This window comes from Pteropus vampyrus, unplaced genomic scaffold (genome assembly GCF_000151845.1).
Source record: "Pteropus vampyrus isolate Shadow unplaced genomic scaffold, Pvam_2.0 Scaffold42, whole genome shotgun sequence".
Taxonomy (NCBI): domain Eukaryota; kingdom Metazoa; phylum Chordata; class Mammalia; order Chiroptera; family Pteropodidae; genus Pteropus; species Pteropus vampyrus.
This window is the reverse complement of record NW_011888823.1, coordinates 484,944-501,211: the sequence shown is the minus strand read 5'-3', so window position 1 is coordinate 501,211 and position 16,268 is coordinate 484,944. Positions and strand designations below refer to the sequence as shown.

General features: G+C 41.6%; 1 protein-coding gene across 1 annotated transcript in view; it reads left to right on the top strand.

Moving 5' to 3' along the window:
- SGPP2 (sphingosine-1-phosphate phosphatase 2) overlaps window positions 1–16,268 on the top strand; it is a 103,988-nt gene that overhangs the window by 34,723 nt on the left and 52,997 nt on the right. The window contains exon 2 of the mRNA XM_023529717.1: window positions 2,935–3,093. Within this exon, the coding sequence (XP_023385485.1) occupies window positions 2,935–3,093 (159 nt within the window). The remainder of the gene's footprint in view (window positions 1–2,934; window positions 3,094–16,268) is intronic.

Sequence of the window (16,268 nt, the reverse complement as noted above, 5' to 3'; positions counted from 1 at the left end):
TAGACATCTAAGGCTTAGTTTCCTTTCTGTCGGCTCTTCCCCTTCTCTCTGCCACTCGCTTTACCTACCATTTCTATTTCTTTTCGGATGTTAGCTAGAGAGCCTCTAGGCTTCCTCTACCATTTCTATTGCTAACCCTGTTTCCTCTTCCTCTGACCGTTCCCAGTGGGACCAACACATACACTGGAACGGACCTTCTTGTTATTTCCAAGGAAGTATTGAAGTCATACACACTGACACTTCCAACAAGGGAAACTTAGATTCTCGTTCTGAAAAAGGCAAGTACTTAACTGTTTAGGTACATATGACCCACAAGAATTTGGAGGTAACTATTGGCTCTCAAGCCATTTAATCACATATACAGAGATGTTCGCTAAAAAATCCTTTGGGTATCCTATATGTATGCTGTTATTTAAAATTTTACCTTCGTTGCCTCTGTTCCTGGAAATAGAGAAAATATTTACCTCTCTCCCCCTGCAAAAGAGAATCTCTAAGATATTATAAAAAGCCTGTCTAAAGATAATAATTGGTAATGTGTAATGCTAAAGCAATTTACTGTCATCCTTGACAGTCTTTTTCAATTATTTACTGGGATTCAGATATTGAACTTGGTTTCAGGTAAATCTCCAGCGTAGAAAAATGGTTGTCTTGTAGCTGAGTATGTCAATAACTTGGAATGACATGAGGGAGGGGTTTGACCCTTGTCAGTTTGGCAAAAGTTCTTGTAAAGCTTCAATGTGAAACATTACCAGGTGTACCTTATAGCTTGGCAGGTTAAAATAACTAGTCTTTATGTTAAAGGGGCTCTTCATAGGTTTTGCCTCAAGGTCAAGCATGTTGGATGTACATTGATAAAACAACTCGCAGATTAATGCTCACCTTAGATGAAAGGGGAGTGTGTCACTTATTTGTCACAGTCCCTTGTTCTTGTTTTGGAAATCCAGCCATAATATTATCTTGGCAGAGAGCTGAAATTGTACACTTCTTATTTAATTTGTTTTGTGCATTACTGTTTTTCCTGTTTAGGGTAGTTCTATTGCCATTCTCTCTCATTTGAATTCACTTAGAAGTGAACTTCATCTCAAAGAGAGATGACCTTGTAGCTTGCAACATGTGCTTACTCCAGCCTAGTAACTTTCTCCAGGGCAGTATCATGCATTGCTTGGCTTGAGGCTGAATTCTTGAACTTTCTGTGACCGGTTTAGATGAATTCAGATATACCTCTGGAGCCAACGGCAGTGTCAGCTTACCCCTGAGTCATGGGGCTCCGTAGGGGAGGTAGAGAAGCTGGAATAAAATCAGGAATCTCTTAGAGAAAGAGAGGAATGCATACTTGGTAGGCAGCCAACGATGTCAAGTGCAATTATATTCTTGCAATTTCCAAGGTCATCTGTTTTTATTCCTTAAGTACAAAAATACTCTTGGATGTTTTCAAAGCTTTGAACTAATTATTGGTCCTTTAAAAATTCATTCCCCCAAATTATACTCTTTGGCCCCTCCCCGCTTTCCTCTCCCACCCCTTCCATAAGGGTCCCCTGAAACCAGGTGTCATGCCTGCTTCATCTGAATATTCTTGACACTCATCATAGGCACAGAAGGAATATATGAAGAATACATACATATAATTCATTCTCTGAATTCCTCCAGGGTTCAAGGACCTCAGACTTTGAGTAGAACAAACAAAACAAAGCCCATACCTACAAGAGTCTTGACACAAGTTGCCCGAGTTAGGGCTGCCTCTTTCCCGCCCCATTTTCAGCCTTGGCATGTTACTTTTATTGTTTTTAAAGTCTATGATGACCAGAAAGAGCACTTTTTATTTTTTTAACTCATCACTAATATACCATAATTTGAGGGTGTTTATCATATTTTTTATTAGATTGCTTATTCTTGTTTTAAGCCTCTTAAGCTTTTTTCTTCCTGCATACTTCTAGGATAAGAGACAGGGAAAGGATGATAGAAAATGGGAGGGCACTTTAGCATGTCCGTATGTATTTACTGTGTTTCTTGCAATCACTGGAGTGGGTTAAACTTATTTGTTCCATTTAAAAGATAAAACATTCATCGACAAGTGATTTTTCTAAAGTCTTTGTATTATCTATTACTGCTGTAATTAATTACCAATGACTTAGTGGCTTAAAACAACCCAGATTTATTCTCTTATGGCTGTAGGAGTCAGTCGTTCAAATGGTTCTCATTTGGCTAAAATCAAGGCATCAACTGGCCCACATTCCTTTTGGAGGCTCAAGGGAAGAATCTGTTTCCTTACATTTTCCAGCTTGTAGAGGCTGCTTGCATCCTGTGGCTTGTGGCCCCTTCCTCCATCTTCAAAGCCAGAGCACAGCATCTTCAGATCGCTCTCTGACTCTTGACCTTTCTGCCTCCCTCTGCCATTTTTAAGGATCCTTGTGATTATATTGAGTCCACCAAGATAATCCAAGATAATCCAAGATAATATCTCTATCTCAAAATTATTAATTACATGTGCGAAGCCCCTTTTGCTCTATAAGGGGGTAACATAGTCACAGCTTCTGAGGATTAGGAAGTAGAACCCTTGGGGGCATTATCTGCCTACCACAGTCGTAGACCCATATATCATGTCCTAACGGAGTTCACCTTCTGGTTTCTAGCCTTCTGTCTACACAGGAAAAGGGTTTTGGCTCCTTTGTGTCTTCCCTGATACTTATTCCTTGGATGTTACTTATTTAATGTTATGAAGAACTAACATCTTCTGTGACTGTGTGGACAAATAGGGGTTGCTAAGTGGTCAACAACTGTGTACAATGGATCGTAATGATACCGTGATTACGTAATGGGGTGGAGGTGGGGAGGCAGCACCTTGGCAACTGAGACCTGTGAGTGTTAGAGATTTTAAAATTTGCCCTGTCGTGGTCTGTTCAATGAACTCACAGTCTTCTAACTTTTTTCTTTTAGGCTTATGAACAGAACTACATCGTGAAGAATTATTTCTACTATTACCTATTCAGATTTTCGGCTGCTTTGGGTCAAGAAGTGTTCTACATCACATTTCTTCCATTCACTCACTGGCATATCGATCCTTTTTTATCCAGAAGACTGACCATCATATGGGTTGTAAGTCTTACTATTACTTATGAATCACTAATACTTCAACAGCTACCTGCTTTGGTATTCAAGTACTTTGAACACGTGTTCTTTTTTTTAATTGGAGTTTAATTTTCACCTGGTTTATTTTGGAAAAATAACAGAAAAAATGAAAAAGCTTTGAACACAATTCGTTTTGTTTGCAAAGCCAAACATACCTATACCTATGGATTTCATGTACTTTGGTTCTGAGAACCCATGAAAGACCATAAAGAGCATCCTCCCACGAGGCCAATTTTAATAAAATGGGTTGAAAAACTAAAACTAGAAGCTGTTGACTAATAGTCCCAGTTGGTATTAAGAGACTACTCTATACACATTGGAGAGACAACATATAAGAAGGCAGGGCACTTCCCTTGAGGGCACTTCTAGTGCTGTGAGGGCAGCTGGCATACACACAAAAACCCAATGAAAATTCCAGGTAGAGAGGGGGAGCTCTTTTCTGGTGTTTTACTTGGGACCCTATTGTTTAACTTTTTTCAGGACCAAATAAGTTCTGATTTTTTTTTTTTTTTTTTTTGTAGGGGATGGTGGATATTTGCAAGGCAGCAAGCCTTGCTGCCAGCGTATGGGCCAGATAGGCCTGGGTTCAAGGGCAGCTCACCCACTGAATTTGTCTGGGTACTCTTGTCCTCAGCCTTACCTTCCTCAGCTGTAAAGTGGTGTTCATAACTCATATCTCTCAGAGTCGTGAAGATGTTGAGAGGGTGCACAGAGCTCAGGGCCTGGCACCTGGGAGGACTCTACAAGTCACTACTGGAGAGCACGATAATCCATAGTTACTAGATTATGAAGGTTAAGGAGCCTCAAAGATCAACCAAGTATAAGGTCAAAGATTGTGTATCTGGAAGAGGAAGCTTCAGGGACAAGACCGCCAGCACCAGAAAAAAGTTCAGAATTGCTTGGTCGTGTGTAAAGGAATTGGGGTTCTGGTGTGGCTCTGCTCTGAGAAGCTGTGTGATTTTTAAGCAAGTGACTGCCCCACTCTGGGCCTCATGTGTAGAACAAGTTAAAGTGGCCTCGATGGGGAGCCATAAACTCAAATGTCCTCAAAGGCAGGGGAGAGAAGTAAAACAGTGAAGTCCTGGGTGGGAAGAGGTGGCGAGGGTTGGGGCGGAAGTGAGAATCACAGTGTGAGCACATCGACCTGGGGAGCAGCTGTCCCTCCCCTGCTCCACCTGTGCCTGCCCTGAGGAAAAATGGGCCAGAGTTGCCAGATCTGTGTTTCATGGGAAATCTCCCAAGTTTTAAATGGAGGCTTACATTTTAAAAACATTATATGCCAAGTGAACACAGAACCCTCGAAATCCAGATATATGAGGCTTGGGTCGAAGCCTCTGGCCTAAATTGCTAAGGTGCCTACGGCTCATGGTTAAGATTATTTGGCCCTGAATTCTTCCTATATTTTTCCTTTTCTCTCTAAAACTACAAGCCACTTTTGTCTTTCCCCATCCGTATCTCCTGTCCAGTCCTCTTTTGAACTCTAGCTTCTGTGTCAAAGAATGACCCAAAAATCTGCAAAGGATATGCATCTTGCACAGGGGCAGTGTTAGTGCTATTGTCCCTCAGCCTCTGGGAACCCAGATTCTCTACCTGCAGAGCGATGACGGCCACTGGAGCAGCTGGGGTGGGGGGAGGACAGAGAGGGAGTGGGGGACATTCATTCTGTCCTTAAGATTCGAAAACACCCACCGTACTTGAGTTTCTTTCTGTCATTTATTTTCTGAGATTCAAAAAAAAAAAAAAAAATTCCAAGTTTTATGGTGATTGAGTGGGATAAATGATTTTAAGTACCTTTAATAACCTTATAATTTGTATGCTCAGCTCAAGGCCAATCGTTCCTCCCGCTGAGGGTGGGAAACTCTTCCTGAGGGGCCAGTAAGACCTTGAGACCTGATGGGAGGCAGTGGTGGGAGGACTGACGCTCTGGTCGTCATTATTGGTTGTTATTTTCTGCTTTGGAGTCCTCATTTCAAAGTGCTCGAAGGATTTCCTGTTTGAGGTCGAATTATCCATCTTTGTCAGAGAGTAAGCAAATAAAATCGTGGCCCCAGAAAAAGGAAAGCACGGCCTTTGAGTATGCTGTTTGACCTGAGCTTTGGTGATTTGTGACTTGATTTCACAAATGAGTCCACAAGGCTCCCACCATGAGAGTTACATGTCCTGTGTGGTCAGCCGTCTCTGTAAGGCAGTGCGTGCTCTCCTGGCAGGTCCCTGTAGAGGAATGGAGGCCATAGGGCTGGAGAGGGAGGGGAGATAAATATTGAGAGTGAGATAGCGAGACAGAAGTTGAGAGAGGTTGAGGGGGTGAGAGGGAGAGGTCGAGAGGAGGTGTTGATAGAGAGAGAAAAGTCGAAAGGGAGAGAAGCCTTTAAAAGGAAGGAAGGTGCTCCACCCTACAGAGATAATCTGAGAGATGCTTGGTTTGGCTCCCGTGTTGAAAGTGGACAAAGAGAAGAGGAATTCCTGGAGGTGTTGGGCTTGGAAGGGCAGGGGGTGGCGGAGTAGGGTGAAGCTCCCCTCGGCGTCCTGCTGGGGCAGCCTCCCTCCTGAGTTAGCTGCCTCCTCAAGGGGTGAGGATTAAAAAATGTGAATTACAGAAGAGGTAGAGCTTGAAGTCTTATAACTTTGAACATCTTATCTCACCTAAAATTCTTTGGAAGGCACTCGCATTCAGCAGTGCCATTCTTGTCAAATTTTATATTAATTCAACAATTGTCACTGGATGAAGCCCCAACAGGTTTTATTGATTTTAAAAATCAATTGTTGTATTAGGGGTGACTCATACTATCTGAAGTAGTTTATCAGAATTTATGGTTCTATTAACTGCTTTCTCGTCACAATCATAATTGTTCCTCCCCTCCATTGTACATCTTTTACTGGCATCCATGTTATCTTTTTTCTCATCTTATTTGATCTATATAACAGTGGGTTAATATCATTGTCATCATTTTACAAATGGGATAGTAATACTTAAATAATAATAGGCCATATCAGGTATCGAGCCCTCGGTAAATATGCCATGCACTGTAATAGCGCTTTATATATTTTACCTCATTTAATCCTGCCAGCAATTTTGACAAGTGGTTACTGCCAGCCCACTTTATAGGTCAGGAAACTGACATGTAGAAAGATTAAATGATTTGCCCAGGATCACATTGGATAAAATGGCAAAGTGGATTTGATCCCGTCCCCTGAAGGCCTTCTGTGCTAGAGAGGGCCACCATTGTTGTTTCTTAGAAGAATATAGCTAAATGACGTGAATTCACTGCTAAATTTTTAAGAGATGTTAAAGCTAAGTCTTCAAGTATTGAAACAATTTGCCAACATTCTCTTCTATTGTATATTTGTTATGATTGCATTTCAGGTATGCCTGTATGTCATGTTATAACTCTATATTCTATCACACAAAAGATGTCTTGACAAGTCACAGGTATTTTATCCCAGAAAATTTAGATAAACTTTTGTTAAATTAGCTCTAAAAGACATCAATCAAGTCATTACTTCCCTCTTCTGTCACTTATCAAGGTTTTTAACCTGTCATTGGATTCAACAGAACGTTTGACATTGGGACAGAAAAGGCAGTGAAAGGGTTATCTAATTAGATGCTCATAAAAAGATATTGTAGATAGTTCTTCAGAATGAGCCACTGTCCAACTGAGTGACTGTCTCATCTCTTGGGTTCCATTTTGGCATAGTGACAGCCCCACCAAAAAATTAAAGAAAGGCTTTAAAATAGTATTGCCGTGTCTTAAAATGGTTGGAGGCAATTTCATTACATCTTCATAGTGTTCAGCTTTGTAACATGAGGCGAAATTCTCACTTTTTGCTAAATAACGTTCTCCATTTTTTTGAATAGCAATGCAAATATTGGTACTGCAATTGATCCTTGACAAGCACATTTTTTCTGTTTTCATGACATTTTACTTATTTATATTCAGCCTCTTTTTACAGATATTTCATGGCATTCAAGATGGGAGGTACAAAACAATGGGAAAAGTAGATGAAATCAAAATTAGGAGGAATATAAGTAGAATAGGATATTAAGGTCTAGTCTAAAATTCAGTGTGGCTTACTGATTCAAAGTTGAGGCCACAAATTTGGTCATTTTTTTTTAATCATTGCTAATTGAAATGATGAAAAATGGCATCTCAGTTCATTTTCATTTCCTATATTTTTAGTGTGAATGAAAACATTTTCAGATCTTTATTAGCCGTGTGTATTAACTCTTTTGTGAACTGTTTGCCTTTTGAGTATCTTTAATTTTTAAGTTGATTTCCACCAATTGTGAATGTACAATGATACTGAACGATTGATTTTCTATGTCTCAGAGGAAATGTGTCTTTATAGATAAGATTTTTAGAAGTTCAGGACTTTGAGAAATGGTATATGGCTTTTTAGTATCATCAATAGTGACCTAAGAAAGTCCTTTGAAATTGAATTTTAATGCTTATGTGCTGTGTGATCACTTTAGTGAGCCACAGACCTCACCATTCCCTGTTGTCTTACTCTTTGTGACCTCCTTGGTTCTTTTAAGGTATTTGAATTTGGGACACATGTCTTCAGGCATTTCATCTTTCTGGCCTGGTTCCTTGATGATACAATAGCTTACTGAGTGGAGACCAGCCTTTGGAAACCCTGGTTCATGCCACCTGAACTCCAATAAGGTTAAAATTTGTCTTTGAGTTTTTCATTGCCTTTTTTCCCACTCGTAAAAAAAAAAAAAAATTACCTAACATCAAAAGATATATTCACCAGCATCCTAACCTATGTATGGTTATTGTAAAGTAATAGTTATCGTATCCAAACTGTTCCAACAGTTCTTCTGATTGAGTTGAAGCCCTGGGTTGCTTCTGAGAGGTTGGGTTAATCTCTCTTCTAATAACTTATGCCTTTTGATGATCTTCCCAACTAGAAGCAAGAAGTGTACATGGGCAGGAAGCTGGGGGCGTGGAGGCGGGTTCTGCTTCCATCTCCAACGGCAGCTTTGAGTTTTGGTCAGAAGTTTGTTTCCTGTAACACCATGAAAGGAACACAAGGCTGATGTTTATAGTAGTGGTTTTTTTGGTTCCCAGAAAACGAGACCAGCCAAACCAGCTTGGGAAGGGAGGATCTGGTGTAAGTTTATGAAAAACCCTGTAGGAACCAGAACCTCACAGGAGCCAGTGAACAGTTCGGGTATCTGCTGCAATGAGGCTGTCACTCCACATATCTGCTTCATTACCTCCTGTTGCCAGCTGGTAACTTTCCAGCTATCTTTTAGTTCATATTTTTAAGACAATCTGACCCAGCTCTTTGAGTAACATGACTGCATCCATCTCGGGCCAGTGTGCACACAGGCTGTACTTGGTCCAAACAGCTGTGTTGTGGGTGGGGAGAGACAATTCACTGGGACACAGAGGCATAGGCCAGGTCAGAACATCAAGAGATTTGGACTATAGTGCTAGCCGTAAACCTCGCTCAGGACACTTCATGATTCTGGCCTTCATTGTCCCTAGCTTTAAAATGAAAGGACCCAGCCAGAGGATCCTCGAGGCTTGTAACATGGTCATGAGCCTTTGTATATGGTCGTTATGTGACACTTGAAAGAGGTCCATCCATAGCAGGGAGTAAGAGAAAAAAAAAAGCAAAATTTGGGCAGGATAACAAAAAATATATATAAATAAAATAGAAGGCATGTCATCCTTTTTTGCAGACCGAATGCTAATGTGACTTTACTTCTTTTGTCTTGTGAATCCCCTCAATATTAGACAGTGTATTTGAAAGGCATATTCAATCCATTGTTAAATAATTGTTAGATGATTGTTTGCTGTTTTGAATGAAAAAAACAGATCAGAGGATTGCTTTAAAAGAAAATGCTTAATTGCTTGGTGAGTATAAATTCCACTTTTTTGCACAGTCAAAATCCTGGCGATAAGGAAGCCATAAGAGCAGAAGATTTCTTTTGGCAGGTCCTTCTGTTCGTACCCTTCCAAGTCAAATTAACTGCTTTTGGAAAGCTCAGGCTGAAAATGATGGATGTCACATCACTCACGTTCTGATTATTGAAAGCTAGCTAGCTGATACCTATAATACAACACAGACTCCTAAAATTTACATTTAAATTGTGCCTACCGTCTAGATAAGTGTCTAATTGCAACAAAGTCTAGGGTATTATTTTATAAAACATCCCCATAAGTTTGTTAAGAGGCGAACTTTGTAATAATATGTCAAAATGCAGTGGTGTCTCTGGACGTGGGCAGGCTGCCACCTGGCTATGTCACAGGACAGCCTGGTAAGGGAAAAGAGGAAGCAGCCTTCCCCATCATCCTTGTAATTCACAGCCCCTAGACTGGGGTCAATTTTAGTGCCAAAAGATGACTTTAAATGTGATTATCTCCTAATCCTCTGTTTAAAACACTACCACCGCTCACTTCAAAAGATTGCCCTGCTTGTTAAGTTGGTTCTTGCTGGAGATTAATGAGTCTTGAAAAGTTTTCAACAATGGCCAGATTGTAACCCTCGCTGACTTGCATTGAACGGAACAGAATTAGGCGTCAGAGATTCTGCCCCGTCCCTCTGAAGTAGAATCTTGTAATTTAGCCTTAGTTAAATATTAAGTAAATGTCTCTAGGGGGTTTGTTATGCAAACTGTATTGGTTTGGTTTTGAAGCACAATAAAGAAATCTTTTGGATTTAGTGTAGGTTTTGTTTTTGTTTTTTTTTTTTTGAAAAAAAGCCTTTAAACTGGACTCCTATGGTGAAATAGATAGATTTGTATCTCTTTAATTATCACCATCATTACCCCAAAAATGGTTTTCTACTGTATTTTGTGATGATGACTGGACACACACTCTCTCTCTCTCTCTCTCTCTCTCTCTCTCTCTCTCTCTCTCTCTCTCTCTTTCTCTCTCTCTCTACTGTTGCTGCTCCCAACCCCCTAAAACCGCCATGATGGTTTTAGGTTTGGTGTTGGTTTGGTTTTGATTGAGCAGAATCATAATCCTCACAGAGAGGGAGCAGCACCCTCCTCCTCCCCACACCCCCAAGCATCTCTGAATTTACCTCCTGAATGTGTGATTATTTTTAAGTTTACCTAGATATCGCATTGTTTTGAACACCAGGGCCTGGAGGCAAGATGTCTTTAAGGATGAAATTAGATTGCATCTGCTAAAGTGATGCAAAAAAAGTAAATATTTCATGCAGAGTTTGGATGTGCAGTTAGTCCTCCTTTCCCTTAGGTTGTATTGTAGCTTTTAATGTCTTTTCAAGAAGCGTAAATAGCATTTGGAAGGTCATATCCAGACCCGAAACCAAGGCCCATCCTGGCAGGTCAGAGCGTAAGAATTCAGCTGGAGTCAGGCTGGTGGGTGGGACTAGGGCTGCTCTTTCCCTACTGCCTCCGGGCCAGTCAGGTCCCTGAGGATCCTTACCACACACCCTCCTGGACTGGACTTTGTCCCAGATTCTCTCCCATTCATCTATAAAACAAAAGAAAAGCGAAAGAGCTAATCATAGGCCAGTTTCATTTTTCAGATGATTCTCAAAAGCTTAACAACTCTCTTTTTTTTTAACCAATCAATTCCACTTGCAACTGAGGCTTCATTCTTGAATGGATACCATTCTCCTAGCGGCTGCGTCCTGAGCCGCCTCTACAAGCCAGGTGCTTTACATACAAGAAGCCCATTTCACAGATGAGAAAACAACCCCAAAGCGGTGGAGTGACTCACCCAAGGGGAAACATCCAGTAAGTAGCATAGGTAGTGTTCACACCTGGCTCTACCTCCCAGTGCCATCTGTTCCTTTCCACTGCGCCATCTTGCTTCAAATGGCTAAAGTCCACCCTCCCCCCACCCCCCATCCAATTATTCAGAAATGTGCTTGGCCTCTTTGGTTGAAAAGGCTCTATATATCATCACAGCCTTATTTGCTAGTGTCTTATATGTCCGGCAGCCACATGTCACAGATTTCTCCTTCCACTTCTCTGTACTGTGGTCCCTGTTGAGTCCCCCCCACCCCCAGTTGTCAGACTTCATGTCCCAGACTTTTTACACTTCCCCAGAAGGCCAGGACATCCCAGGGACCTAGGAGGGTGGAGAAGGACTTCGGTGCCTTTGTCTCAGGACTGGAGGCCTGAAGAGAGCTGCCTGCTAATCCTGTGGCCTTGTCATGCCGAGGCCCACGGCCCTACTTCCTAATCCTATTTTGCAAAGCAGCCAAGTGGAAGAGAAGGAGTGAGGATCCGAGTGGCCCATTGTCCCATTAGGAGGTGGAGATTTGGCCCTAGGGGGCCTGTTATTGCCTGAGGAGACACAACCTCCTGGGGAAGGCCTGGCATTTTTCTTGTCAATGTGCCTTGTCCTTCCCAGGTTTCTCGCCACTGGGTGTCTTCATCTGCCCGGCTCACGTACCCATCCAGCCCTCCTGCGTGAGGGATGGGGAGCCTTACATTCCTCAGCAGCTCTCCGGTAGCTTTTGGGGATTGGGAAATATCCCCTGTTCTGGGAAAGGGAAGGAAAGAAAGTCTTTTATCTGTTAAGTGCTCCACCAGTTTACAGCTAGAGAGACCACACTTTATTCTGGCCTCTGGAATTTTCTGGAAGCTTGAGAGCTACTAGACCAACCTAGTCTTATTAATCTAATGGCTGTCATCTCTCTTCTTGCATCTCTTTTCTTTCTTTTTTTTTTTTTTTTTTTTTTTTTTTGCCAGTTCAGGGCTGAGGCTTCCCCAGAGGAGATGTCTTTTGTAGCTGCTTCTCCCCAATGCAGATGACATGGGACACCCTCTTTCGTGAGAGGCCCTGTCCCCAGATACCAGCTGTGACCATTCCTTCCCTTCCAGGCCCAGCCGCCACCAGACGCCAGACCCTTTTGGTCCAGTGGCCTCCCCTGGGCATGCACAGTGGCCTTGGGGTCTGCACGATGGCCGCAGGCACTACATTTGCTTTGGGGAAGTTAGGCCTCAGCCATCTTAGGGTTGAACTGGGAAAATGAGACTTCCTGGCCCGAGTCTGACTACCAGAGTACCAGCCCTCTCCCTCCGGGCTTCTAGCCTCCCCCAGCCGTGCTGGCCATCTGCAGGTGTCTGAGGCCCAGCCACGGCCCTGGTGTGTTGTCTTTGCTGGGCTGAGTCCAGCTCAGTGCTGTTATTACGTTGCCTGTGAGATGGAGTTGAAGGGTCTTGAATATACCATTTTCAGGGACCCACAGTATTACTGCTTATGAATAAATAACATTCTAAAATTCATAAATGTAAGTCCCATGTGTCTGTGCCAGGGCAGTAGGACTGTTCTTCAGATGAGCATAACCCCTGTGCCAGCTTTCAGCACAATGAGAGTTCTCAGCGCAGCCACAGCCAGCATTTGCTGAGGCCTGACTATGTCCTAGACTCAGGGCTATGGACTTCATGAACATGCCTGAGTGGAATACAGCACTATTATTATTTCATTTGTAAGGCGAGGAAACAATGCAAGGAGGCCAGCCAAGCTGACGAAGCCAGTAGGGAGCAGAGTCAGGATTTGAACCCATAACTCATCTTAGAATCCTGGCTGTGAACCCCTGCATTCTGCACTAGCCTTTTCCCATCATTCTGTTAAATATACCTTGGCTTTTTTGTGTATGAATGTCTCATGTTTATTTTATTTTTCATTTTACAAGCAGTGAACCACATTAGTATACAATTGAAAAAATAAGAAGTTCCCTAAACCTAAGTTATTGATTTGAGGGTAATTCACTATTCCCATCTGTTTATCTATCATCTGTCTATCTGTGCAATGTTCGATTGCAGCTTGCCCTTTAAATGCTACTTTGTGATGAATGGTTTGGGGGATGGGATTGGGATGACTCATGAATCTTCTCTCCTACAAGGAAACAATGAAGCAAAGGATGGTTTGTTTACCTGAAGAGATTTAGGAGATTTGGATTCTAATCCAAGTGAAAATTGTTCCACCTGTTTATTTAATATAACATGTGTTTCAGTAACAAGATAGAGTGAGAAGCCTTCGTGAGGGGCGTGGCCAGGCTGGATGGCTCCTAGCTTATGGGCTGTACAGGTGTGCAATCAGGTGTAGTCCGAAGTTTACTAATAACTAGCCAAATGGCATTTATCTCTGCACCTCAGTTTGAAATCTGCGAAATGCGGAGTTAAACAAAATGACTACAGGGCCCTTCTTATTTTGAAAGTTTTATGATTATAAAGCCATTGATGCATCTTTTAGGATATTCAGCCTTTTCAATCATATGTTCTGGCTGTAGCAATGCATCTGGCCCTATAAAACTTCTCTGGGGTGACCTCACTCCCCCTCCCCCCAACACACACACCGTGACTTGGTTGGCTCCTATCAGCTTTCTTGGGGTCTTGAGGAGCAACAGTTAGTGATTCTCAGGAAAGGGGCCCTTTGAGAGATAGTTGGACCCACCCCGGATCTGAATCACTAGGAGTCACTTGGCCTTGAAAATGCAAGCCAGGGGCCAGAGGAACTCGATGAGCTTTCAGGGTTCTCCTAGTCCAGGTGTTGTGACCGGAATAACCAGACTCAACCTGAGTGCTTTGATTATAGAGGCAGTTTATTAGCCGGCGGCTGTCCTTGCAAAGGAGCAGCCCCGAATTGCCAAGATACAAGGTTTTTAAGCCTCAAATCCCATTCCTCATTCTGTCTTAAACACAAAGGTCCATCTTTCTCCTATTCACTACCTGTCAACCCACTGGTCAGGTGTGCAAGCAGGAAGTACAGAAGCATTCCTATGGGTGATCGCCTATGTTCCCATGGGCAATAGCCAGTGTTCCCATGGGCGATGGCCAAACAGTAATTTTCAGCTTATATACAATTGATTATTTTTCATGCCACGCAAGCAAGCAGGGTTACACAGGCTAAAATTGGCAGTTAGTGTATGAGCTCATTGTTACAAGTTTCATGATTAACAGAATGCGGTTAGGGGTTCCAGAAACTAGGCCTAAGGTATAGACTTCCTTTGTCCAGTTTCAGGTTTTAATTATCCTTTAACCCTTTCACATTTCTGTGACCTTTTCAGTAGTGCGCCATCACACAGGCACATAGCAATGGCAAACATGATGCCCACAAACCTTCCTCTGAGCTCTCATATACACGTGTGTGTGTGTGTGCGTGTGTACTTATAAATTCATTGTTTGCATTACATATGCTCAGCTTTAACTAGAAAAAGATGTTATGTTTTTGTTCCTTTTGAAATTAAATTTCTTCTGGCATTCACAGGCACTGAAATCAGAAGAGAAAACAATGTCTTGTTCAATTTGAAAATGTTTTTCAAATACATAGCTATTTGACTCTAGGGGTTGGGAAATGGCATTATGAAAGTTTTTCCAAAAACTCTGACTTGGAAATTAGCAAGTATGGCCAGCAGTAAACTTGCTTCCTTTTAAACTAACACTGGTAAACAAAGGCTAACTGAGTGAAATAAGAAAGCTGATTTTTTTAGTTAGGCTATAGAAGGCTCGGTCAAAGGAGAAAATTAAACTCTGGATTTAGTATTCACTCCACAATTGATTGCACACCTGTATCCAGGCTGCTAGTGGAATGTGAGCCCATCCCAGCCAACCAGAGCCCATCCCCATGAAGGCTTCTTAAACCTGGGCTATGTGAAATAAAGGTTGAGTAGTTTTCAGTGCTTGTCTACATAATTGGGAAAAATATTTAGCTAGAAAGAATGGACACAGGGGAATGGTCTAAAAGTCTTGATTTTTCTCTAGCCAACAAAGACTACAACATGGCTATTTAATTAGAATTCATTTTTAAGAAAATGGCGGCTCATTCACTTGGTTAAGCATTCCAGACAAGCTAAAGTATTTTGAGGCTTTTGCCTGTTGGGGGCTGGATAAAGAAATTTAAACCTAAATTTGTACTGAAGAAAGCTTTTAGAACATATGAGATTGAGTTTTATGCCTTTTTTTTTTTTTAAGGCTACTAATCTACAAAGAACATTTGACTATTTGCCTTAGGGGGCAATCAAAAGGGTGTGTCTTTGACACTGAAAGGATTAAAGCATTAAAACTCTGCCAAGAGCCTGAGTTTCAGAAAACCAGGTGCCTGTCTTATTTAAAGCATTGTAGTTGCCTAACAGGATGGTTAAGATTAAAATTTAAAGTTATGCACAGGATGGCCTCTGGTTCAGGAAATATGCCTGGTAAATGGAACAGCAGTTTATGATGGAAATTCTCCTAGAAAACTCTTGGTGAATTAGCACCCGAATAAAAATACAGGTGATGTTAAATATTCTTTTGAGGTCCCCTAGACATTTAACTTTTGTAACCTAAAATTCTGAGATTATGTGCGTTGAAACAGTAGATGTTGATACAAACAAGAAAAAAAGCATAGTAATCCTTCGAAGGCATCTCCTAAAACATCTTCTGAATCTTGTGTTCTTGCAGATACGTCAAGCTTGGGTCTCCATTGTAGTTTTTCGTTTGAGGGGGGGATGTGGGCGGGTCTTATAACCGTGAACATAATTCATTAGTTATTACTACCAGCAACTTGTTCCTAAACTATGTCTAGACACACAGTAGCACAGTCTTAAAAAAAAAAAAAAAGTAGAAGAAGATTAAAATGTTCTTGTCTTTTAAGATGACAAGCTTGTCCTGGAGTGTAATTGGTCTCATGTCAGCTTGTCACCTCTACTCTGAAAACAGCTAGGCATAAGCAGACTCTATAGAAATAGGTTCTGTAGCATTTCCGTATTTAAAATATGATGCCGGGAGCATGTAAGTAGAAAAAAAAAAAAAGTTTCGTGAGTCATTGTCTCTAAAAATGTTTAAAACAAAGATCCATACAACTCCGCAGATGGCACAGCACTTCAAATACATTCTTATCTCAATCCAACATCAATTTTGTAAGATATTCATACCTACATTTACATAAGCGAAACTCGAATGAGATACTAATAACACCCAGATCTCGTTCTCCATCTAGCTCTCTTCTCCGTGGTACTGCATCAGGCCTAAAAGACTCTCTGTGGGGCAAGTGCAGAGTGTTTGGAAAGAGCCGAGCAGACTAGATCATAGGTGGAAGATGTAGAGAAAATATTCACAGATGGGAAAATGCACCCCTAACGAAAGTTCAAAAATGCCGACCTTAAAAATAGTTATTTTATCAGCGAAAATGAGTTGAGTCAGGAAGAACAGAGAATTGTAATTC